At 47.7% G+C, this 25,313-nt stretch overlaps 1 protein-coding gene across 21 annotated transcripts in view; it reads left to right on the top strand.

Moving 5' to 3' along the window:
• EIF4G3 (eukaryotic translation initiation factor 4 gamma 3) overlaps positions 1 to 23,639 on the top strand; it is a 76,800-nt gene extending 53,161 nt beyond the window's left edge. For all 21 annotated transcript variants that reach the window (XM_060276306.2, XM_060276300.2, XM_060276298.2 and 18 more), the window contains 24 exons: positions 2,810 to 2,898; positions 3,777 to 4,029; positions 5,558 to 5,691; positions 5,816 to 5,935; positions 6,701 to 6,811; positions 8,893 to 9,063; positions 9,925 to 10,122; positions 11,377 to 11,523; positions 11,678 to 11,914; positions 12,403 to 12,507; positions 12,865 to 12,997; positions 13,441 to 13,535; positions 13,974 to 14,067; positions 15,450 to 15,567; positions 15,986 to 16,209; positions 16,643 to 16,758; positions 16,985 to 17,157; positions 17,315 to 17,440; positions 18,229 to 18,310; positions 18,818 to 18,916; positions 19,174 to 19,320; positions 20,051 to 20,132; positions 21,401 to 21,547; positions 22,306 to 23,639. In XM_060276306.2, coding sequence (XP_060132289.1) covers positions 2,810 to 2,898; positions 3,777 to 4,029; positions 5,558 to 5,691; positions 5,816 to 5,935; positions 6,701 to 6,811; positions 8,893 to 9,063; positions 9,925 to 10,122; positions 11,377 to 11,523; positions 11,678 to 11,914; positions 12,403 to 12,507; positions 12,865 to 12,997; positions 13,441 to 13,535; positions 13,974 to 14,067; positions 15,450 to 15,567; positions 15,986 to 16,209; positions 16,643 to 16,758; positions 16,985 to 17,157; positions 17,315 to 17,440; positions 18,229 to 18,310; positions 18,818 to 18,916; positions 19,174 to 19,320; positions 20,051 to 20,132; positions 21,401 to 21,547; positions 22,306 to 22,487 — 3,383 coding nt within the window. In that variant the 3' untranslated portion in view covers positions 22,488 to 23,639. The remainder of the gene's footprint in view (positions 1 to 2,809; positions 2,899 to 3,776; positions 4,030 to 5,557; positions 5,692 to 5,815; positions 5,936 to 6,700; positions 6,812 to 8,892; positions 9,064 to 9,924; positions 10,123 to 11,376; positions 11,524 to 11,677; positions 11,915 to 12,402; positions 12,508 to 12,864; positions 12,998 to 13,440; positions 13,536 to 13,973; positions 14,068 to 15,449; positions 15,568 to 15,985; positions 16,210 to 16,642; positions 16,759 to 16,984; positions 17,158 to 17,314; positions 17,441 to 18,228; positions 18,311 to 18,817; positions 18,917 to 19,173; positions 19,321 to 20,050; positions 20,133 to 21,400; positions 21,548 to 22,305) is intronic.
• The last annotated feature ends 1,674 nt before the right edge of the window (positions 23,640 to 25,313 follow it).

Here is a 25,313-nt window from a genome sequence, read left to right as displayed (position 1 = left end):
AAATATTTTCTCCCTTCCTTCCTTCCTCCCCCCCCCCCACCCATCCCAATATAGAAGCCAATTCTGGGATGTTGGTGGCTTGTGAGGATTTGAGGAAAGTCAGCCAGCAGTAGCAGATAGGGTGTGGAGTTTAGATGGGAACTAGGAAAAGCCCCCCCCCTTTCTTCTTGTGTCAGTATAGCACCTGCTTCTTCCTGCTTCTCACCAATATTTTGTATGAGTTGGAAGCTGCCTCTCCAGGGTGCTTGGGTGCCTTAGAAGGTGTGCTGGATTGTTGTCCTTTCAGACTTGGGCCCTTCACAAACATGTCTCTTAATCACTCTCTTGATCTGGGGAAGATCGCAAAGCTTCCCCTCCCATCTGTGTTGCAGCTCCCTGCGTGGGCATGTGCTGAAGTGGAAAGTAGGGAAGTCAGCTGCTGTAGTGCTGCAAAGGACTTAGTTTAGTAGTGGAGCCTCCTTCCTTGCCAGCTGAAATTCTGACAGCACCAGGACATGGCTTAGGGGTCTTAGTCTCTGAAATGGCTCTTCACACCCAACTGCCATTGTCTGAAAGCTGATGCCATTCCTTCCTCCTCTGCAAACATGGGGGCTGCTGCCACCATAGACGGAAGTAGATGGTAGCTCCTCCTCCCTCTCATCCAGTGCCATGGGGTGCCTCATGTGGGCATGGTCTGGACTTACACACACCCCTCCCAGGGTTCCTACTGAGCCTTGCCTGACAGGGCAGTATGTCATAGTCTTCTGCCATCGCATTATGACATGGCAACAGAGCTGTGCTCCGGTCAAGCCTTAAGTTTCATCCCTCGGACCTCCCTGCGATCCTTTCGTCCTTGGTCATTGGTGGGCAGTGCTAGTGGAAAGGGAGGCCGTGGGCTGCTTTGTGAGGTGGAATTTGCAGTTCCTGTCCTGGTGGGAGAATCCCAGGTATGTGCTTAATGCAATTCACCACTAGCATTTCTAAGCAGTGGCGTTTGTCTTCTGGGCATCTCCCTGGGTGGGAGGAAGCACTGGGTTCATTACTGAACTCTGCAGTTAACTTGAAGGGGACTGTGGGGGGAGGGGGGGAGATAGAAAACACTTAAGAGGAACCTTGGCTGGGCTAAATGGTCATCAATTGTTAAAAAGAGAAGCATCTGGGAATGTTTTAATAACCGTGACTCCATGCATATGGATGGCTGTTCTACAGTTCTAATGACTTCTACTTAGGCTGGCTCTGAATTGCTGAAGTCCAGAATATCTTGGGTTGGTCTGTCAGGTGCAGCTGAGAAGCATCCTGTGTAGCTTTATCAGTCCTCCTTGCCTTTATTTACTGGCGTACAAAGAAGAAGCCGGACAAGGAGGCTCCTCTCGGCTATCCTCTGTTTCTATCAAGCTTAAATATTGCAATTAGAAGGAAGGAGGGAGGTTTAGGGTAATGAAGCCTATTATTATTTAATGCACAGACGGGGGGGGGGGTAACTCTTGCTTTGATGGCTTGTTTTGAGGAGTAGGTGAAAAGTTGCCTGTTGCACAGTTATGCAGGTCATTTGTGTGTGCACCAGTAACTAGTTTCTGTAGAAAGTCCTGACCATTTTCCGAACTGGGGAAAGTGAGTTTGAGCCCATTGTGGCTGCAGCAGGGCAGGGTGTGGGGAGCAACATTTTGCACTCCAGAGGTTACTGGTGAGTGAGCTCTTTGTAGATAGTTTTTTTGTAGATAGTTTTTTTTTGCTACTGAGATGGGCCTGACTGATTTCACCAGCTGAAACGCTGCACTCATTCCTGGAAGGATAAGGCCACCAATAGGACACAGTGGCTATGTGCTTCCTTCCAGCTCAGAGGCTGGTTGCTTCTGAATATCAGTGGGTAGAACAGGCCACTGAAAATCTCTGTGGTTTCCTGCGAGTAGACCAGGAACCCCCATGCATTTCATTCGGTAGACCTGGCTTCTGAGAATCTCCATCCTCACTAAATACCATAGCAATCGCTGGGGAAGAACAGCAGGACTGAGAGTTATGTTCTTTTCCTTGGGTCAAAGCTGGCCAGGCTCTTTGTCCCCTCGTGCTTTGTCACAGCTCTCTGGGTCCACCGTCTCTTCCAAGCTGATGCTGTTAACAAGCTGCTAACCCTTTGGCACATTTTAAGGTGCTCATACCTATTTCTGCTCTTGTTGCCAACAGAAACAATATTAAGCAAAGAAGAATCTGCACTCATGGTTCTTCAAAGCCGCCTCTCTATATAGGCCCTGTTGGTGTTTGCCCTCTGGTGTTGGAGGTGTAGAACTGCACTGTGGCTGTGTTTTGACTTGGTGTAGAGAGAAAGAGATAATTGGGATGGGGGAATCTGCTCTTCCAGGTTGGAAGCACATTGAAACAGCTTTTCAAGGGGCATTTAAAATTACACTGCAAAAATCTGTTGCTCTCAGTGTTTCATTTACAAAGTCTCAGCCCCTAGCACAGAGTCACACAAGAGGACTTACATAGGCAGTCCTGCCTATTGCTGTGTCTTGCCTTGGACCAAGGAAGAGGCAACAGGGCCAGGCCCACACTTCCATAAATTGTCAGGAAGTCAGAGGAACTTAAGTGAGGGGCAGAAGTGTCACCTCTTGGTTCATTTGCAGCTCTAGAATCTCTTGAATTGTTTTCCTAATGGCAGCTGTCAACGTGACCCCTTTCCCCTTGTCTTCAGGTAGCTTCTGTGAGGCTGAGGCAAGTTGCTGCCCTCCCCATAGTTTTAAGCTTACTGGAAAAGAGGAGCCCGTGCTCAAGGCTGTTCTGTTCCAAGCAGGCTCCGGATTTGGCAAATAACCTGTCCAACTTTATCTTGTAGCCCAAACAGCTGCAACTGCACCAAAGATGTGGAACAAACCAAAAGAGCGGAGCCAGGCCACCGAGGAGGGAGTGGAGGCCGAACCCGAGGTAAGGGGGGCAGGAGGGCGGAGAGGTGGGGTGCTCAGGAGCCATCGTGCTGCCAAGTTTCAAAGGATTCTCTGGCCCTAGAAGTGAACCTACCGAGCCAGGGAGCCCCAGAAGTTTGCCTGGTTTCTGATTTTGAGTGACTGTCCTTGTGGAGAGGGATAAGTTGAGGAAAATTTTAAGAGCGTAACAGCCTTCACCAGCCTCCTCTCCAGACTCCCATCAGCCAGCTAGGACTGGCAGTCCAGGAAATCCAGAGGGCATCAGGTTGGCAGAGGCTGCAATATTGTTTACTAGCGGAGCTTTTAATCAGTTCTGATGGGGAAGTGTTGATTTGGGGGAGGGGGCATTGAAAAACAAAATCCTTTTTCTAAAATCATTTGGGCTGTTCTGGATGCTTTACAGCAACAGAGCAGTGTTAGTACTTTGGAAACTATTCCAAAATGATAGTAACTGGAGAATGCCTTTTTTAAATAATAAAAATAAAAATCCATAATCTCTATTTGTGCAGTGTTTCCCTTTTTAATACTGAAAGCCTTTCTCCCTCATGGGCAACCTTCCAGGGGCCAGTGGAGGACAGGGCCAGGGGCATAAAAAAGTAGGCTGGGCAGTAGATGCAACTCCCACCCTTTGTACAGTCATGCTGGATTCTACACGCCACTCTAGGCAACTGAGAAGTATTATCGCAGCCCCAACCAGGTCTGCAGCAGCAGCAGAGCTAAGGAAATGGGCATGTCCTTGGAAGAGTCCCGAGGACCAGTGAGAGGAGTCTGGAGGGCCACATGCGATTTCCAGTCCTTAGATTAGAGGCAGCGGAGCTTTGTTTATTGAGTGCTTGGCAGAGAGTAGGGCGCTGATTTGGGGCTTGCTTGCTGTTTCAGCCTAAAGCAGAAGTGGAACCTGGAGGTGACAGGATACTTGAATCTGAACAAGAGGCAATGAGCCAGAAGACTTGCCCCAGGAGGGATTCCCACTCTGACCTTAAGGTAGCGAAAGCTGCGGAAGAGAATGGTGAGCAGGAAGGGGAGCCCATTCGCAACGGTGCTGAGAACGTCTCCGAGGGGGAAGGAGGTGAGGGGAATTCAGGCTGCGCAGAGAGTCCCAGCGAAACCCCGGCCAGCCAGTATAAGCCAGGTAAGTCCCAGTCACCCTCTGCTCATCTTACCCCAGACGTTTGGGCATCCTCAGCAGTGTTGCCTTTCCATGGCATGGGCTGTTACTCCTCGGCCTCTTTGGGGGAAACATCATTTCTCCTAGCAAAGGGGTGAGAGAAAGCAGTGGGAAAGGGACCCTAGCTCAGTGGCAGAGTTACCTGTTTTGCATGCAGAAGGCCCCAGCTTCAGCCCTTGGCAGCATTTCCAGGGCAAGGAGAACTGCTGCCAGTCAGTGTATATGATACTGAGCTAGATCAACAGAGTAAGGCAGCTTCCTATCTTCCTATGTAACCAGGAAAATGTTGAGCAAGCTGACTCAGACAGAGAGAGAGAGAGAGAGAGAGAGAGAGAGAGAGAGAGAGCCTTGGTGTGTAAGATGCAGCTTCTGCTCTCAGAGGGTGATTCTTTGAGTCAAATCTCCAGGCCACTTCTGGAGTTTAAGGGCTGCTTCATGCAGTTGGCAGGCATGCCTTATTTCTTGTACTCATGAGCCGGAAATGGACAGTTGGCTATGACTTGCCAGTATTTTGAGAGAAATAGCTAGCTACAGGTGGAGTGAGCCCCGTGTGAGGTGGCCTCTCCAGAAGTAGACTTATGGAGAGGAAAGCATTACTCCATGTCAATGCTTTTCCTGCCTGGAAACCTGCCTTTGCTGCTTGGTTCCCTGAGATTCTGACTCTGAATCGTGGATTTAGCGGGGCGTATGCTAGAGCCCACACTGGCACCTCCAGGGCTCTGGCTGGCAGCCGTCACTGCACTTAGGCATCCCAACTCCCTTGCAGGCCTTTTAATTTTTCATGTGGTGCCAGAGCGCTCATTTCCAGGATGTCAAACTTGTGGCTCCAGGTGTTTGCCTCCCTTTAAAGAACATTTCATTGGTGGTTAATTCCTGAAAATGACCCTTTGAAAAACTGAAACGTATAAATTCTTTATAGAATCTGCTGGACCTAGACTACCGTCTTCTCTGCTTCATCCCCAATCTCTGCTGCATTGCCCCTCTGATAAAAGTGACCACCTGTAGCTCTTTGGGCAACCTGTGCTCCCTGAGCCTCCAGGTGCACAGAGCAGAGTGCACAGCTGTCCCTCTGCTGCATGCACTGCCACTGCTTGCACTGTGCTTCCCAAGGGTTCTTTAGAACAAAGCTACAAAACCTGTGGGTGGATGTCCCAGTGCTGTCCTGCTCCTGCTTCTTCCCCTTCAGCATCAAACCCTTTCCCCACTTTTTTCCCCTGAGGGTGTCCCTCAGTCAAGAAAGGGCTCAAGCAAGGCTCCCTGTGACCAAATGGATGCAAAGCCAGACCTCCCCAATCAGAGTGCAACATTCTTTTTCCACGGAGCAATGCACTCATCCCCTCGACCATTTCGTGACTTCCCCACAAAATGGAGACAGGGTGAGGCAAAGGAGAAAGACCCCCATGGCCACACTTCTAATTGGAACAAGGAGGCCTTGCTGGGAAAACATGGCACAATGAATTGCCCCATCCTGAGGCAGGTGGTGTCATTACAGAGCAGTGGAAGCCCCTGGACTCCGAAGGGAAGAAGCAGTACGACCGGGAGTTCCTCTTAGACTTCCAGTTCATGCCTGCCTGCATCCAGAAGCCGGAGGGGCTGCCGCCCATCAGCGATGTGGTCCTCGACAAGGTATGGGGCTAGTGTTTTCAACTGTAGCTCTTGAGGCTACTTGGGAGTATCAACCAAATGCTACTGTCTGTGCAGACGGTTGCTGCATGGCTACCCGTAACTTTACATTTTTCTACCAATACAGATCAATCAACCAAAACTGCCTCTTCGAACTTTGGACCCTCGGATATTGCAACGGGGTCCAGATTTTACACCAGCATTTGCTGATTTCGGAAGACAAATCCCTGGAGGGCGGGGCACACCTGTAAGTGTCAGAGTTACATCCAGAGTTAGAAATGACATTTTGCCTTTTGCCTCCAGAATTGGGAGCAGCTCCCAGTTTGGGGGCTCTTTTGCAGTCACGATTTCTCAGTCAGCAATTTTTTCTCTTTCCTTCCTCCTCTTCCCTTTTCCTCCTCCCTCCACTGGTCTGTGCCTTTCCTCATTCTGTCTTCCTTCCCATCCCTTACTTTGTTCTCACATCTTTTTATCACCTGTAAGGCTCCTCCTGTGTTTCCTTGACTCTAGTTGACTGGAAAATAGTGTTTTCCCCTCTGAAGGATTCAATTGGTTCTGTTGACACAGGTGGGCAGGAATATGGCCACCAGCTCAGTATTCTGCTGAGGTTCTGCTTCTTGAGCTCCTTTGGTTTCTGGATAGCAGGGGCCTAGAAATGGGGAGGGGGAGGCCAAGCAGGGACGATATGGGGCTGGGGGGGGGCGGGAGGGAGAGAAGAAAAAGAAGAGGAGAAATCTTCTTAAAATGATCATGGGGAGTCAGGTGAAAGAAGTTCTTTGCAAGTAGCATCTGCTTCTTGGCTTGCGGAATAGCCATCCAGCTAATGGGTCTTTAATGGGAAATAACAAAAAATGGGGGGTGGGGTTTGGAGTTAAATTTAAGTTAAAGACCTACCTTCTGAAATTGTGGTGCCCATCTGCTGTAACAGATGCCTACTTGGGCATGTCAGGTCTTTCTGTGTCAACTTGTGGATAATACCTTCCTCTCCCCATCCCTTTCTTTCTTTCTACAGGCCTGCAAAGTGCAGCCCCCACCTGGACTCCAGCCCCTTGCTCGGTGTGGGCCCCCAGCATGCCCTTTGTTGGTCTCATCTCACCCACAGCTGAGGAACCTGACCATAGGGGTAAGCCATCCTGCCCCCACCCCCAGTTTCCTCTCTCACTGTGCGCATCTTTTTGCAAAGCCTTCTCTGCCCTCCTGTCTTCAGAGGAGCTAGCAAACAACCCCACAGAGCACAAGCCTGTAATGGAAATGGCACCAGCCTTGCCTTGTACTCTTCTCTAGGCTGCCGTCTCTTCAGTGGTGGGTGGGACAGCACCAGCAGAGGGCATACTGGGACTTTGGCCTGAGCTGGATCTGCCCTAGGGCTGCTCTTCGCAGTCCTGTGTAGAGGGGGAGACCAGGTAAGTCCTGCTTGGCCTGTCTTCGTTTTTCTTTTGGCTTGGAGCATTTAGCAGCTCGTGGATGCTCCGTCTCAGCCCAGCTGAATGACAGCTTTTCCCACCTTCCGCATTTTTGAAAGTAACAGCTTTTCACTAACCTTGGTACCTGGTGGCACAGTTAATCGGGTAACAAGTTTTAAAAATGCATCTTCTTTATTTTCAAAAAGGACTTGGGTGAGGTGTAGTAGAAATAGGTATAAATAGCTTAAGAAAAATAGCCAGCTGCTGTGCTGTAAAAGCCACCCCAGATGCACCAGGAGGAAGGCCTTGATCTAACACAGCTGTGGGCTCAGTTTTCTAACGCTAGAAAAGAATGCAAGGGACATTATGTTACAGAAGGTGCCGGAGATAGAGGATTGAATTGTTGTTGATTGTGGTGCTGGTAGGTGAATGTTAGGTGAAATGGCAGCCCTTATGTCTGACTACCAAATACTGAACATTCTTGGGTGGTGTTTGGAAGTGAGAGGCATAGCTGCCAAGTTTTCCCTTTTCTCGCGAGGAAGCCTATTCAGCATAAGGGAAAATCCCTTAAAAAAAAGGATAACTTGGCAGCTATGGTGAGAGGTTGGTAGCAGTGGTTGGGAGTGTGAGGTATGGTGGGGGCAGGGGGACAGAAGCGAAGATCTTGTGTCTGCATCAGACCTGATGTGGCCGGCATTATGAACTTCACAAGTTTGTGATCTTAGTACAGCTCCTTTGCTGCTTATTCCTGCCTGGGCTGGGAAATGATTTTGCTCTGCTCTGTTTAGCAGAGACTCCTGCTGGGGGATGTTCATGAAACTCTTTTTGAAGTGCCAAAATCTAGGTATCCTGCTGCCTGTTAGGGTATCCCATAATGATCACTGCTTCCCCCAAGATTTGTAGAAAGGGACCTACAGTAGCAGGTGCTACAGCTCAAGCTGCTGGTGTAGAATTTAAGCACATAGAGAAGCTCCTTGCTGCATTTTGGATGTCAAGGGCTGGATTCTCGAAGGAGTTGATGTGGTGCTGGTGCCTGCGTGCAAGCCTTAATTGGTGCAGAACACGTGTGAATGGTGAAACCTCAGGAGGAGCGAGCAGGTGGTTTGCTGCTCTGTCCCACCAGTCAGGCTTGTTGTTGGCACTGCCTCCTCAGCAGCACCATGGGCCGGTTGGAGCTGCGTCTGGATCACGCTGGCCTGTGCATTCTGGTGTGCCTCTCAGGCAAAGTCCTGATGATTTGCTTGGATATGGACCTCGTGTTGCAGGATTGGGGCTGTTGTGCTCATTTGCCAGACAGCAGGGGGAAGAGTGTTCTCCAGCACCTTTAAAAAAAAGAAACCACTCTTTCTCTTTTTTCCTCCTACCTTGCCCTTCTTAAACGTTTGGTTCTCTTGTACCTCAGAAGGTGCAGTATCCTGAAAACTTGAGGTTTATCACAGCCACAGTGAAACATGGTCAGGAAGGCTCAGGCTCAAGGAGGGGCTGCTTTTTTGTGTGGCAGGGACTGCTTGCCAGCAACATTCCGTCTTGGTTCATATTCTCTCTGTGGGAAAGGTCTGTAACTCCATGCTTCAGTCCTCAGTGGCATCTCCAGGTAGAGCTGAGAGAGTTTCCCTGTCTGAAACCCTGAAGATGGACTTTGTATAAGGCAGTTGGCTACATTCCTATATTCACCTGCATAAATTCCCAAGTAGATGCTAGTGTTGGCAGAGCAGGGTTGCTTTGATGCTGAACGTATGTGTTGTTTGAGCCTTTTGTGTTAAAAGGGACTTCACATTCAAGGGACTGGTTTTTCTCTTAGCTGTTAAACGTTGGACAGCGGAGATCTCAGCCAGGCCAGAGGCGGGAGCCCAGGAAGATCATCACGGTTTGTGTCAAAGAGGATGTACACCTGAAGAAAGCTGAGAATGCCTGGAAGCCGAGTCTGAAACGTGAAACGCAAGCGGAAGACTCTGAGAGCATCAAAACCCAGGTGAGGCAAGAACATGAGCCTCCTAGCTGGGCTGCCAAGGGGCTGGCCCTTCTCCCAACTTTAACACCCACCCTTAGCTGTAGCGTGATTTGCATAGCTAAGAACAGGGTGGTCCAATGTGCAGCCCAAAGGCTGCATATGGCAACATTTGACACCCCCACCTCCCCAGCCCTTGTGCTGCCTTCCCAAGCTGAGTAAGTGATGTGCTGGGCTTTGGAGGGGGAGCTCTGACAGGGTCCTAGAGTTCTGCCACCTTCTTCCCCGAGCCTAGTTAGTGCTTTCCTGCTTTGGAAGGGGATGGGAGAGACTCACCCAGCTATGGGAAGGCAGCACAAATTTTGGCCTCGCTCCTCCCCTCCCCACAACATGCGGGTTCCTTGTTGAAATACGATTGCGACCCACTTGATATGAAAAGTTGGACCTCCCTGGCTTGGAAGGACAAGTGAGGATACCAGACAACCTACTACCTCTCTGGCAGGTGTATTTTGTCTATGTTATCTACTTGACTGTTTCTGCCTTTCCTTGGGAGGGGAAAGAAGGGGGATCCCACAGAGAACAGAATTCCTGTGTAGAATATCTTTGCGTTCTGAGCTGCCACTGTACAAAGCTTTTGCTGCTGTGGAGTCTGGTTGTTTCAACCTGGCTGTGTCTGAACTTCCCTGTCTGCCTGTCCTCCCCTTTCCTCCTGGAGTTGCTATGAACACGGGTGGAGCTGTTCAAGCTGACCAGGGATGGTTTGGGCATATGACGCAATGAAGCATCCATGACTGGGTACTGAAAGCAGCTATCTTGGGCCATTGCTCTCCTAGGCCTTTTGCCTCATTTGAGTTTTGCACCTTAACACCTGCATTTTCCCTTCAGGAGCTATTCCGCAAGGTCCGAAGCATCTTGAATAAGTTGACACCGCAGATGTTCAATCAACTGATGAAGCAAGTGACTGATCTAACTGTGGACACGGAAGAGAGGTTGAAAGGCGTCATTGACCTTGTGTTCGAGAAAGCCATTGATGAACCCAGCTTCTCTGTGGCCTATGCAAACATGTGCAGGTGTCTCGTCACGGTAAGTGTGGTGTGGGAAGTTGGAAGAGGAAAATACCCAGTGGGAGCGGGGGCATGGGCAGAGCTCCTGCTTAACATGCAGGTTATCCCAGATTTGATTCCTGCCATCTGCTGCTAAAAGGATGATTTGAAAAGGACCTTATTGGCCTGAGTCTCAGGATATACTCTGCCATTCAGGGTAGACAATACTGGGCTGAATTGACAAAGAGTTTGCACTGGTCTATCATCTGCTGCCTTTTTGACACCAGAATGAAAAGGGGTTTTATGGGGAGGTTGTCCTGAAGATGCTTATCTGAACCAGGCTTATGCAGGCAATAATAGCATCTTTCCATAATAGTTCACCTTTGATGTTAAAAGTTTACACAGTGGTACCTCGAGTTACAAACACCTCAGGTTACAAATGCTTCAGGTTACAAACTCCGCTAACCTGGAAGAGTTACCTCGAGTTGAGAACTTTGCTCCAGGATGAGAATGGAAATTGTGTGTTGGTGCAGCGGCAGCAAGAAGCCCCATTAGTGAAAGCACGCCTCTAGTTAAGAACAGCTTCAGGTTAAGAACAGACCTCCGGAACGAATTAAGTTTGTAACTGGAGGTACCACTGTGTGTGTGTGTGTGTTTATATGTATATATACACAGTGGTACCTCGGTTTATGAACACAATTGGTTCCGGAAGTCTGTTCATAAACTGAAGCGTTCATAAACTGAAGTGAACTTTCCCATTGAAAGTAATGGAAAGTGGATTAATCTGTTCCAGGCGGTCCGCGGAGTACTTAAACTGAAGCGTTCATAAACTGAAGCGAACTTTCCAATTGGAAGTAATGGAAAGTGGATTAATCCGTTCCAGACGGGTCCGCGGAGTACTCAACCTGAAGCGTACTTAACCTGAAGCATGGGTCTAATTGGTTCTGGAAGTCTATTCATAAACTGAAGCGTTCATAAACTGAAGCGAACTTTCCCATTGAAAGTAATGGAAAGTGAATCCGTTCCAGATGGGTCTGCGGCGTTCGTAAACTGAAAATTCGTAAACCGAGGTGTTCATAAACCGAGGTTCCACTGTCTATTACTGTGTTGTTTTCAATATGAATGCTGTGAGCCAGCCTGTTTGCTCTAAGATGTTTCTATGAATAATGGCCCGTAAATATTTTTGTAAATAAAATGCTGGTTAGGAATGCAGCAAGTGATGAGAGTTCCCTGTTTTGCCTGTGTTGTGCTCACCTTCCTCCTCCTTGGCCCTTTCGACACGTGCTGCACACAGCTGAAGGTGCCCATGGCGGATAAGCCCGGGAGCTTTGTCAACTTCCGGAAGCTACTCCTGAATCGTTGCCAGAAGGAATTTGAAAAGGACAAAGCTGATGACGATGTCTTTGAGAAGAAGCAGAAGGAGATGGAAGCTGCCGCAATGGTGAGTTTCTGCGGAGCACCCTCTGTGTGCTCCCAGGAGCAGGGAGCCCAAGACATGGGAGTCCTGTGGTGTTGCTGGCCTGGGAAGCGAGGCCATGGGCTTGTGGTGTGGCAGGCACCCCTTTCTCACCACCCCTTCCTTCTCTGCCCCTCAGCCAGAGGAGAGGACGCGGCTCCACGACGAACTGGAAGAAGCCAAGGACAAGGCCCGGCGGCGCTCCATTGGCAACATAAAGTTCATTGGGGAGCTCTTCAAGCTGAAGATGCTGACAGAGGCCATCATGCACGACTGTGTGGTGAAGCTGCTGAAGAACCATGATGAGGAGTCCCTTGAGTGCCTCTGCCGCCTCTTGACTACCATTGGCAAAGACTTGGACTTTGAGAAAGCCAAGGTTAGAAGAACCTGGCACCCACATTGAGACCCTTGGCGGCTGTAGCCTTTTCTGTGGGCTGCTAAGTGGCGCTCGTGCTTTCCCCTAGAAGATGGGGCAGTGGGGTTGCTTTGCCCCTTGTGCCATCAGGGAAGAGTGAACACCCAAATCCATCTTCTTTGGTTCTGAAAAGAACTTAGTGTTCAGAAAAGCTAGATCCATAGCCCTTACTGGCCCTGCTTCATACCCGCCTGGAGTGGATGGAATGTGAGGCCACTTGGAAAGTGCAGAGGCGGGTGGGTGACTTTTATATATTTCTGTGTAGAAACCTCTTTACTTTTGCCTGGCTGGGATTAGCCCCTGTCCAAAGGTAAGAGTCACCCTCATTGCTCCAGCCCCTGAAAGGTTTCCCAAGAGAGGCTGGGAAGGATCCCCTTCCCCATCCCCCTCTGTAAGGCAATTTTTCATGTTCCTGTGAAATATGGTGAGAGCATCTGTGTTTCCTCTAGCCTCGAATGGACCAGTATTTCAATCAAATGGAAAAGATAGTCAAAGAGAGGAAAACCTCTTCCAGAATACGATTCATGCTTCAAGATGTCATAGACCTCAGGCAGGTACGTGTCCGGCAAGGGAAGCAGATGAGTACCTAATTGTCCACAAGAGAAAAGGTACTGCCCTCACCTGGCTCCTAGTCTTACCCTGAGAGGGTAGTTCTTGGTTTTTTAAAGGGCTGCCAGAGACCATCTTGTGATGATGGGCAGTGGAGCTACTGTCTCCTGCATCATGGGCTGCTGTCATGGGGTAGCTGTGGTATTACAGTCGACTTGTGTCACACTTGTGGAAGGAGCTTGCGAGCAGTTTTCCCCTCAGTAGAATATCCCGCTTCCTCCGTCTGCATCAACCACAACTACCCCACAGTCTGCCGGGGAGAAAGGAGGCCTCATCCGTCCTTGCTTTCCTGTCTTCCACAGTGTAACTGGGTCTCACGGAGGGCAGATCAAGGCCCCAAGACAATAGAGCAGATCCATAAAGAAGCAAAAATTGAAGAACAGGAGGAGCAGCGGAAAGTCCAGCAACTAATGACCAAAGAGAAGAGGAGGCCTGGTAAGTTCCCAGAATTCCCATGTGATGCTTGACCAGGAGGAGAGAGGAACAAGGGTCCATGTCATGAGAATTGCCTCTGGTGTCTAGATTATAGAGTTTGCCTATATGCCCCAATATATATTGTTAAGCACCACCAACTCCAGTGGGGAGCTACCTCCTGCCATTTGTTCTACTAGCGTGTGCATGGACCATTGCACAGAATAAGCGAATGGTGAAACTGCACAAATAATTTTTTTAAAAAAACCTGCCACACAGTTGCTTAGGCAGAAATGCAAATTGAAATGCACTCTTCAGCTAGATGTGACAGAGGAAACATAGCAGCCTTATTCCCATAGGCTCCCAAGCTTCGCTTTACACATACAACTCATCCCAGACCACTTTAGGTACCATATTAGGGATTATAAAAAGTAACTTGTTTGTTTGTTTGTTTGTTTTGTTTGCAGGTGTTCAGAGGGTAGAGGAGGGTGGCTGGAACACGGTGCAGGGGGCGAAAAATACCCGTGTGCTGGACCCCACCAAGTTCCTTAAAATCACCAAGGTTTGTATGGAGGAAGGATCTCTTTCTGAGAGGAATCATGAGAGACCAACTCTCCTTTGGTTGGTCATCTTCCACATTCCCAATCCTCAACATCAGCCTTCCTGAAAGTGGTGCCCTCCCAGACATTTTGGACTGCAGCTCCCACAGGCTCCAGCTTCACACACCTACAGTAGCTGGTGCCAGTGGGAACTGTAGTTCAGAATGCCTGGAGTGTGCCTGGCTGGGGAATCTTGGTTTTTCTTGCTGCCCTGCCCTCCAAGGAAGCTGTTTGTCCATCTGTGCATCAATACATTTTGAACTGGGAAGTGAGAGAGAGGGTGGCAGTGAGCCGGAGGGCGGGAGGATTTGTTTCCTTCTGTGAAACAGGATTGGGTGGGGCAGTTCCAATCCCCCCAGCAGGCTCTCCCTAATTTGTGCTCCTGTTTGTGTGTCTTTCAGCCCACAATAGATGATAAGATCCAGCTTGTGCCTAAAGCCCAGTTGGGCAGCTGGGGAAAAGGCAGCAGTGGGGGAGCAAAGGCCAGTGAGATTGGTGAGTGTGGGTTTTGCTCTGTGCACCCTGAAAAGTGCTGGCAGTTGCTGTTCCTTGTCAAAGATATCTCCTTGTCATTTCTCCTCTTTTGGAATTTCCAGTCTTGGCTTACTTCCTATTATGAATGGGCTGTGCAAACGCCATATTCAGTGCTAGCCCTCCTCTTGGTACACCCACCAAAGTTAAATGGTCACAACTATCTTACGTTCATTACTGTATTTTTCGCTCCATAAGACACACCTGACCATAAGATGCACTTAGTTTTTAGAGGAGGAAAACAAGACAAAAATATTCTGAATCAAATGTTGTACTAAACTATTTAATAAACAACCAGTCCTGCTGCAGCCTCTCGCTGGGGCAGGCACAGGAGACACGGTTGGGAGAGGCACTGCGCTGTGCCTCTCCCAACCGCAGCTCTTACGCCGACTCTTGCGAGCGGCAGAGGCGGCAGAGGGACAAGTGGCCCGAAAAGACTGCTTTCGGGCTGCTTGTTCCTCCCCCACCCCTTCGCCGCTGTCGGCGGCTGCGGCGGAGGGAGGAGCAGCCTGAAAGCCCGACAATACACTGTAGCACTACAGTCGGAAACTGATCAAGAGCTAAGAATAGCTTGATTAAGTTAGCTAGAGAGGCCCCTGAAAGAGCCAGTTTTTGCTTAGCTCTGGAAAGAGCTCAGTGTGGGAGCCGGGCAAATATCTTTGGGGAGTCCACACCACAGTGCTGACACCTCTACTGTAAAGACACTGCCCTGATTGGATGATTGCTGAGTTTCATTCAGTATCAATGCCTGGAACAAGAAATCAGAGCAAATTATCATAGCATCCATGACAGATGGCCACCCAACCTCTGCTTAAAAACCTCCAATGAAGGAGAGTCCAGAACCTCCCAAGGGAGTCTGTTCCACTGTCGGAACAGCTCTAACTATCAAAAGTTTTTTCTGGTGTTTAGTCAGAATATTCTTTCTTGTCATTTGAAATCCATTGGTTTGGGTTCTGTCCTTCAGATCCAGCAGAAAACAAGCTGAATCCAACTTCCATTTGACTGCCCTTCAGATATTTAAAGGTGGCTATGTCCTCTCAGTCTCTTCCAGGCTAAACATACCCAACTTCCTCAACTATTCCTCATAAGGCTTGGTTTCTAGGGAAGGATTTGGTTCTTAGGAGACACCCAAGCCAGTTAAGGCTTTAAAGGGTTTCTTGTATCTGTAGGTGTCCCATCTCTCCCTCAGTGCAAAAACCCTCTGTCCTGAAGGTTGAGAGAGATCATCAAGGCATCCACTTGACACAGTTAAACTTGTGCTAGGTGTAAAAGCTTCTGGGCCTCTGGCTGATGGGTTTCCTGGAGCCCTTGAGGCAGCTGTTACTCTCCCCAACATCCTCTTGCAGATTCCTTACGACCAAGTGCCACTAGTTTGAACCGATTCTCTGCACTGCAGCCTCCCGCATCATCTGTGTCTGCCTCAGCCACATCCGCAGAGTTGGACTCTCGCAGGGCCTTAACTAGGTAAGTCTCAGGCCGCCCATGACTACTTCTCTCCCACTTCATTTAATAATAATAATAATAATAATAATAATAATAATAATAATAATAATAGTCTTGACTGAGGTGTTCTATGTGATTAAGCTGACTATACGAACCCTCAATGTGTGTGTGTGTGTGTGTGTGTGTGTGTGTGTGTGTGTGTGAACTCAGCAACTCATGCTCTTGGGGGCTGTACGTGTAATGAAATGTGTGAAAAATGCAGAGATTTAATTACCTCTCCGATAAAACTATTCTGCTTTTAGCGCTTGATGTCTGTGTTTACTATCACTTGAAAGTCACTGGAAAGCTAATTGGCACATAGCCGAGTTGGGGGTTAATTTTTTTTTTCAAGCAATGAGTGAATAAGGAATTTTCCTGAGAAATGTCTTTGCTCCCACAGTCGGGGGAGCACAGGCAGGGAGAAGAACGACAAGCTGCTCCCCTCTCCAGCCTCACGTCCCAACACCTTCTTGCGGGTCAGCAGCAGCAAGGAGCAGCTCTTGGACAACCAGGCTCAGGAAGAACAGCGGAGGGAGATGCTGGAGACTGTGAAGCAGCTGACAGGGGGGCTGGAGAGCGACTGGAACAGCACAGAGGCAGAGAGGAGCAAGGCCAAGGAAACAGGTGAGCTCTTCCTCCTCCAAGTTGGGGCTTCTGAACTCTGGGCTGTCCTTCCTGCTGGATGAGCAGAAACATTTTGTGACCGATTTGGTCAGGGCTAATTTATGTCAATTCTTTCTTGAGCTCATAGCATCCACGTTCATTTGTTGCCCCTTCTGAGTCAAAATGGTGGTGATCTAAAGTGAGGTATTTTGTGCAGATCTCTGTCTGGGATGAATTACCTCACAAATCCTTGAGTGTGTAGCTGCATGTAGGACTTATGAAGAATGGCAGGGTACAGCCTAAGGACTTGTCTGTAATGACGATGGCATTGTGCATGGGAAAAATGCCTCTCTGGCTAAGGTGATGATATATACTCCATTGCAGTGAAGTAAGCCTACTACATTTCCTGCCTCTTTCTCTCCCTCACCCCTTGCCCATTCAACTGTCTTAACAGCCAAGCCTGAAATTTCCACATCCCCAGCTCAAGAAAAACCTGCATTGTCAGAAGAGGAAATAGAGAGAAAATGCAGATCGATCATTGATGAGTTCTTGCACATAAACGATTATAAGGTAAGGAGAGCTGTGGCCCATCGTGACATGCATTGGAGTTTTCTCTTGGGGCAGAGGGCTTAAGCATTTAAAAGCCACCCTTTCTGAGGTCTGGCTTTGTGGCCACTGATCTTACAGTATCAGTGCATGAAGGACCTTCCCTAAGGTCAGCTGAGGAGCTTTTGCACAAGGAAAGTCTCTTAGCCCATGGACTACAGAGAAACCTCCCTTTGTATTGTCTGGACAGGAAGCGATGCAGTGCGTGGAGGAGCTGAGCATACCGGGAGTGCTGCCTGTGTTTGTGCAGGTGGGCGTGGAGTCAACCCTGGAGCGGAGTCAGATCACCAGAGACCACATGGGCCAGTTGCTGTATCAGCTGGTGCAGTCGGAGAAGCTCAGCAAGCAGGACTTTTTCAAGGGGTTGGTAGTCTGCCAGGGAAGGAAGCAAGATCTCTGGGTATTTTTTCTTTCTTTCATGGGTGCTCACTACAAACAGTTACATTTGGGCTGGATGCAGAGAGTGACCAGCTGCCTCCCAGATGGAATGTGCCTTGAGCAACTCTGCTTCCCTCCTTAGGTTTGCAGACACCTTGGAGACAGCAGACGACATGGCCATCGATATACCCCACATATGGTTATACCTGGCTGAGTTGGTGACGCCTATGTTGAAAGAAGGAGGAATCTCTATGAGAGAACTTCTGACGTAAGCTGCACTCTTTCTCCATTTGCCATGGGGTGATGCTTGCACCGGCTGCCCTTGGAACTCCTTGCATAGATAAGCGAGCCACAGTCAACCACAGTGACCTATGCGAGACCTGTTGCTTGCTACAAACTGTATTGTTATTGCCTTGGGGCAGTGAATTCCCACACCCTGGTTAAGCCAGATTTAAATCTGCCGGACCGCTCATGGGCCTAATTTGACGTGTGTACAGGACCCACCAGTTAAAATGACGTCAGGCAATGGTTCTTTTTGAAGGCACACTCCCAGATCACAAAGGGATTTGCAGAGACCTCAGCTAAAACAGGCTTTCACAGATTTCAATGTAAACCCATTATGAGTCTGGAGCAAGGTGTGCTTCAGCTGTTGTACAGTGAGGACATGCCTTACCTCCAGCAAAGAAACGCTAAAGAGTTTATTTTAAGCCACACTAGCCCTAGTCCCACACCTGATGTCTCATATGATGGCAGGTGAGTGCAGTTTACCAGAAACAGTCTGGCAGGCTGTTTCCCAGCAGGCCAAAGGCTTGCCACTCCTGCCTTAAGGGCTGAACCAGTAGAGGGTGGCAACTCCCCAAATATCCTGCCTGTCAAACCTTGTCTGCTGTGGTCTCCCTCCAGCTCCAGAACAGAGTTGCTTCTGTGGTCGAAGATTCAAGTAGAACTTAGTGAAGGCCAGAGCCCTCACCCCCCTTCATGGTGACGTTTCACCATGTGCTAGTTGCCTGTCAGGTAGCAAAGCTTACACTGCTCTCTTGCTCTCTCCTATTGCAGAGAATTTAGCAAACCCTTGCTCCCTGTGGGAAGAGCTGGCATCTTGTTTTCCGAAATATTGCACCTTCTATGCAAACAAATGGTAAGTGTTCCAGGAGGCCACTTGCAGATCTGGATGTGCAAAGGGAATCCGTAGTGTAATGAAAAATGTCAGGAAGCCTGCCCAAGACTCCCAAGTCAGTGAGTTGCATTCACATTTTGCCTGAAAAGGCTTTGAAGCTGCCTTTAGTTGATCAGGAGCAGGAATCACAAAGGACAGCCTCATTCTGAAGATGCTTCGAATTCAGAGATGTTCCCAGTTGCTGTCCCAACCTGAGCAGGCCCCTACCCTAGAAAGGGTGGCACTTTGTTGGCCCCACTGATTGCTGAATCCCGTTGGCCCCACTGCAGCACTGGCTTGAACCCTCCTGTTGGAAAAGAACATCCTAAAGTCGGGATGTTGAATGTGATACTTTGCACTCACCCAGGTTCCCTCCTCACCTCCGAAAAAGAACTTTCATGGTGGGGTTGGAGGTTGCTTTGAACACCGTGGCTGTTTTGGGTCTCCCTGCTCTTCTCTTTGATTTTTCAAATTCCTTTTGTGTTCTAGAGCCATAAGAAAGTGGCAGCCTTATGGAAGGAGGCTGGCCTCAGTTGGAAAGACTTCTTACCTGAAGAGGAGGATGTCCACACCTTTCTCATGGAGCAGGTGAGTTGGGAGCCAGAGCAGGGTCACTCTGACCTTTTGGTCACTCTGTTCACTTCTGATAGGGGGAGCAGGATTGACTAGATGCTATGTTGCCCCTTCTGACTCTTGAGGTGGGACCAGCCTCCACTGCAAAAGGTCTTTAACCTTTGGAAGAATAGATGGTTAAACTCCACTTCAGGATGTTCACTGGGGTGGTTGGGGGACCCTGCATGTCATGCCAAACTAAAGCCACTCTCTCTTCTCTTGTAACACTGCAGAAGTTGGACTTCACAGAGACTGACAGTTCCAGTTCCTCAGAAGCACTTTCAAAGAAGGAGCTCTCTGCTGAAGAGTTGAACAAACAGCTGGAGAAACTCATTATCGAGGACAAGGCGAATGATGAGCAAATCTTTGATTGGGTAGAGGTACAAAGCCCATGTCCATCTATGCCCATACACTAATAAGTTAACAGTTATTCAAACCTGTCTATTACACTTCCTGCAGCCTTGGTTCTTGGAAAGAGCAGCTATGAGGAGTGGGCTCTTGGTTCCTACAGAATCACAAGGTTGGGAGCATTTCACCACAGCCCTCACCTGTCTCCACACTGCTTTCCTGACCCTCACTTTCAGCAGAGTCTGGTTTCGCCCCTGGGGTTTGCTTCTTGTCACCAGAACACAATTTTGTAGGGCTAGAGAGAAATTATTGCTTTTACAGATGCCATAGGGTTTTGATCTGTAGCACTGAGTTCCATCCTAGAATGCCTTTTTTATGTGACTCTCCGGTAGCAGACTGTTTTTCCTGCTGAATAAATAACACTGTGAAAGGCAGAGGTGGGGGAGAGAATATAAGCCAGGCATCCCCAAACTTCGGCCCTCCAGATGCTTTGGACTACAATTCCCATCTTCCCCGACCACTGGTCCCGTTAGCTAGGGATCATGGGAGTTGTAGGCCAAAACAGCTGGAGGGCCGCAGTTTGGGGATGCCTGATATAAGCCATTCTCCTGCTCCCAGGAGAACTTTGGGGAGAGCTGATCTGGTAGGAAGCAGTTGAATGAGTGAGCTTATAAGATTCCTTTATCAACGAGTTCTTTGAAAGAGGTGCTGTGATGCAACCCATGGGCTTTTTTTTACTTCTGCAAATGCTCTTGATTTCAGGCTAATCTAGATGAGAGCCAGATGAGTTCACCTACATTCCTTAGAGCTTTAATGACAGCAGTTTGTAAAGCCGCTATTATAGGTGAGTAATGTTCATCCAGAAGTTTTAGACATAAAGCCATCAATATATTTCCTCTGTTTTACATGGAATTTGAATTCTTTACTACATTCTCTTTTTAAGCATGTGCTCTGCATGAAATGTCCCACTGATGAGACACAGATAATGAGCACCCAGAACAGGTCATGTTAATGTGTCTTCCATCCCGGGGATTTCTGGGATTCTCCAGATCCTTTTTTTCTGTGGATCCAATCCATATCATTTGGAAGCATACTATGGTTGGAGGAAGAGAAATCGCCTACCATATTACCATTTCCACCAGTTGTTTTATATCCTGAGTTGTTCCATTAGAAAACATCAAGTGATAACTGTTCCTAACTGTTCCAATGGCAGTTCTTCATTTTGAGGGTATGTGTGAGGAGATCTTTGAATTCTAGCCAGCAGTGGCCCCCATGGATTTGAGGCAGGGGTGGCAGTGAGAATGTTGCCTTTTTGCCTTCCAGTTTCTGTGCATTAAACCTTTTTGTGCTCTTGTAGTGCAGCTGAATGGGGATTTAGTTGGCTAAAGTCCATGCTTGTGGCCACTTCAGAAGTTCAGTAAAGCTATGAGGGGAGAGGAGAACATTAACACACCAGCTAATGCAGGCATCCCCAAACTTCAGTCCTCCAGATGTTTTGGACTACAATTCCCATCTTCCCTGACCACTGGTCCTCTTAGCTAGGGATCATGGGAGTTGTAGTCCAAAACATCTGGAGGGCCGCAGTTTGGGGATGCCTGAGCTAATGAGTCCCTGCAAAAAGAAAACAAGCGTGTCAGGTTTCTTTCCTTTCTGACATGCTAGCTTTCTGTGTGCTATTTGGGGGGAGGAATATTTGGGGGGAGGAGAATATGGAAGAGCATTCCACAATGTGAACCCCACTCCTATCATGTGAAGGGGTACCACCCAGTGAGAGTCAAGCCTAAATATTTTTAGTTCCCAGATACAGGTAGTGATGTATTCCATCTTTTATAATTTTTTTTGTACCTAAAATTGCAGGAGGTAGGATGAAGTGACACAACCTCTTCCTTTCAAAGCTGCTAGTTTTTGGAAGATGAGCTGGTGAAATAAACCTTTCCAATTGCATAAGCAGTCCAGACGTTGGAAGAATGTTCAATTTCTGCTGCTGCTATCCCTTTTGCCTTGAATAGAGATTTGTCTGTGAAGACAGAGGATAGATAAGAGTTGCCTGCCTTCCTCCTTACTGGCTAGCTTTTAACCAAACGCTGACATTGAATCTCTTCTCTTTTCTAGTGGACAGTTCTAGCTTGCGAGTGGACACTGCTGTTATCAAGCAGAGAGTGCCGATCTTACTTAAGTACCTAGACGCGGACACAGAGAAGGAACTACAAGCACTTTACGCACTACAAGCATCAATAGTAAAACTTGATCAACCTCCGAGTAAGTGTACTCAAGGTCAGGATGGTCTTTGGGGCTTGGTTCCTTGGTCCCTTGTATTGGGCTTATGTAAAATAGGACGGAACATGATGTGTTGTCACTGGCTGTAGGGCCGTTTGCTGGTACCCCAAAGCCAGTTTATACTAGATTATCTTGGGGTGCATCATTTTGCTTTTGTTCATGTTGAATAAGGGCCACAGAAAATCATCCTGAGTTTGAATTTGGCTCCCAGTCAGCAACCAAAAAATGCAGCCCTCTGTTTCCAGTTTCTCTTTAAGTCCTCTTACCCTTGTCATCCAGAGAAATGGAGGAAACGTCAAGTATATAGCAATTTCCCCTCAGTTTTATATCATCCACATATTATCTATCTATCTGAAAGTTTTTTGCAGTGTTGGGAGCCTGGATTCTAAACCTGCCCTGATGCAGGATGTTCCTTCGGCTTAGCCCAGGCCATCTGAACAAAAATCTACCCACTGTGGAGCCCTAGAAAGGCCTCTCGCCTGGAAGAGGCGTCTGAGAGAGCCCCCTAAGCTCTGAAGAGCAATAATATTGTGTGTTTCATTGGCTCCCCTGATTGAGGAAGTACTGAAAGGGGTCAGACGGAGTAAATTTATAAAATATGTAAGAGGAGGGTTGGGTTGAAGGCTCAACACACTGCAATTCACATTTTGAACTGAGCTTGCTAGCCAGCCGTGCCTACCTTTCTGCTTTGGCTCCTGTCCAGGGGGGAACGTTCACCTCTTCCTTTCCTTCCCCCATAGATTTGTTACGGATGTTTTTTGATTGCCTGTATGATGAGGAGGTGATATCAGAGGATGCCTTCTACAAGTGGGAAAGCAGCAAAGACCCAGCGGAACAGAACGGGAAAGGCGTAGCATTAAAATCGGTCACGGCATTCTTCACATGGCTACGAGAAGCCGAAGAGGAGTCGGAGGATAATTGAAACTTAATTACAAAAAAAAACTCAAAAAAAAAAAAACCACAAAAAAACAATTTAAGTATTTTTTTAAAAAAAGTTTCACGTCTTCGCCAATCACAGTGCAGCAAGGCCAATTCTCGCGCAGAGCCCCCCCTTCCCCCACATGTGCACGAGTGGGAGAGGAGACAAAAAAAACACGATATAAACGCAAAGGCGATCATGGAGGACAAAAAGTACTTGAAAATTCAAGTCCACTTCAAACCTGAGGGCAGGAGCACTAAACCAAAATACATCTATTTATAGAAAAATATTTTCTGTTTTACTCTTTTATTTTTCCTTTTTAAACAAGGACTCCTACTTTAAAAAGAAACAAATCTCTTTAGACAAAAAGTGAGAACTTTAATTTATTATTTTAAGAACTGCAAATGTCAGTGTAATTTTTAAATTTGCAGTTTCTGTAGCAAATTGTATAATAGACAAAAAAAAGCAGATAAATAAATTTCCCTCCCTTTTCAGAGCCACCTCAGTTTTGTTTCAAAGCACGGTATCTGTGTATTAAATTCTAAAGGGGTTTGGGAATGAACTAGGATGAGGGAGATGAACTTTTTTTAAAAAAAAGAGAAAAAAATCATCATTTTTTCCCCGCCTGCCTCTCAGCTTGCTTCCACAATTTAAAAAAATCAAAAGCAACAAAGCATAACCTTGGAGCTGAAGGAAAACCGCGTTTGAGAAAACGGCTGTGGACCAGACTGCTTGGAAAAATAACTTGCTCAAAGCAAAACAGTGCTATCCTGGAGGAAGAAGAAAAAGAAGCAGCAAAAAGTACTAGTGATACTTTCAGAACCTTTAGAGCAACTTTAAGGCTTGTAAATACATAGAACAAATATTTAAAAAAAGAAAGAAATTGACTCGATACTATTTCTTTTCACTTTCAAAATATAAAGAACAAAATAAAGACAAACCTTGCAAGTTTAAAAGCACAAGAAAGTGGCTTCTTTTGATGGCAGCTTTGAACGTGCCTGGCCCCCTCAAGCCATGGCATGCTGCCTCCCTCGGAGGGGGGGGCATTAACAATCCTGACCTGAACTGCCCCTGTGGCTTGTTTGCCCAAATCTATTGAACAAGCAGGGAAGGGGGGAGTTAAAGGAGTAAATAAAGAGCAGGTTGGTCACTCTTTGGAAAAGGTTTTCTTACGGATGGATTTTCTGTGCATGAGCGGGGAACGTCATGCCAAAGTATGTTCACCAACCTTTGCACCCTGCTATGGGTGATTTACAGTGTGCAGAAAGGGTCAGTACAGCTGCAGCTTGCTTGTGAGCATTATCATCCATTTCAGTGCTTATTAAATCTCTTACACCTCCCACCTCCCCTTGGGGGAGTGTGTTGCTTTCCCTCCCTTCAAGGTGAAAGGAGTGTACATAATGTGGTTAATGGTTCGCAGTGTCAGAATTTCTGCTTGGCTAATTTTATCCAGTTGTGGGGGGTTTTTGGAGGGTGCTGTGTCCGAACATCCCAAGGCACCTCCATGAAGCTTTTCCATTTGGAGATTGTTCTCTGTGAGGCACCTTCTCCACCTGAATAAGTTTGATCTCTGTTGGCCACCTGAGATAACCAGCTGCTGGCTCTCCCTGTGATGGCTCATCTGCTCTTAAATAAGCCACCCCTCAGGCTGCTTTTTGCAATTTGTGGAAGTCTAGGATGGCCTCACCTTGTCATTCCAAAAGAAAATGAAAAATAACCCTTGTTTTACTTCATTTGTTATGGGGTTGCTGTGTTTACATGTGATCACCAGAAACTGAAAACTGCTTAAGTGTTGCTGGGGAGACTTCTGCAGGAGCAGGCTTTACTCTGATCATGCTTCAAGGCAAATCAGGCTGAGGGGGTGCATTTCAAGAGCCTTCTTCCTTGGGTTGGCTACAGAGGACCTTCTCACTGTGTATTTTCCCCTCTTAATTTTTTTTTAAAAAAAACCTGGCACAGGAACACTGAGCTCTGCTCCTGACCCTGCCTTCTTCAGCCAAGGAGTGACTGGGTCAAGGCCGCTCACCTTTCCATAAGATGAAAATCCTATTGCAGCAGCGGCATAAAGAAGCATTGTTACATCTTCTGTATGGAAAATAGGTGTGATTCAAATTGTTTGCTGGTGAAACTAATAGTAACAGAAAAGGAGTAGAGCAGGCATCCCCAAACTGCGGCCCTCCAGATGTTTTTTGGCCTACAACTCCCATGATCCCTAGCTAACAGGACCAGTGGTCAGGGATGATTGGAATTGTAGTCCAAAACATCTGGAGGGCCGAAGTTTGGGGGTGCCTGGAGTAGAGTTTTTGTCTTTTTCACTGCAAGCTTTGCAGGGTCCCTGTTACTGTTCACGGCATTGTTAGAAATGAAGGCCTGGTTTTCTCTGAGCAAGCAGGTGCCAGTCCCACTAGCACATTATTTATTCCAGTAAGGTTGCCAACCTTGTCCCTGCCTGGCATTGGTCAGTGTTCTTATGGCAAAGTCAGTGGAGATAAGTAAGTGGGTCCACACTCGTTTCCTTTGAAAGGGAATTGTTTAACCTGTTCATTATTCAAGGGAGTGCCTAGTCATCGTAGTCCAGAGGTGACTCCAGTAACAAAAATGCCTGTAATAACGTTCTTTCTCTCTGTTCGCTATCATAAAGCAAGCTGTGTGGAACTCGGTCACTTCCTCACTCAGATTACTTGGGTTGAAATTTCCCTTTATGAAGCTCTATCAGCAATTGCAATAACAGCCAGTTGAAAGTTTGCAACAGCGACGAAAGGTTCAAGTTCAAAGTCTGACTAAAAGTAAATTAGCCGGAGAGTCCTAGGCTTAGAACTTTGCAACCAT

Source organism: Zootoca vivipara, chromosome 6 (genome assembly GCF_965207765.1).
Source record: "Zootoca vivipara chromosome 6, rZooViv2.hap1.1, whole genome shotgun sequence".
Lineage (NCBI taxonomy): Eukaryota > Metazoa > Chordata > Lepidosauria > Squamata > Lacertidae > Zootoca > Zootoca vivipara.
The sequence above is the reverse complement of the archived record's forward strand: the minus strand, read 5'-3'. Positions and strand labels throughout refer to the sequence as shown.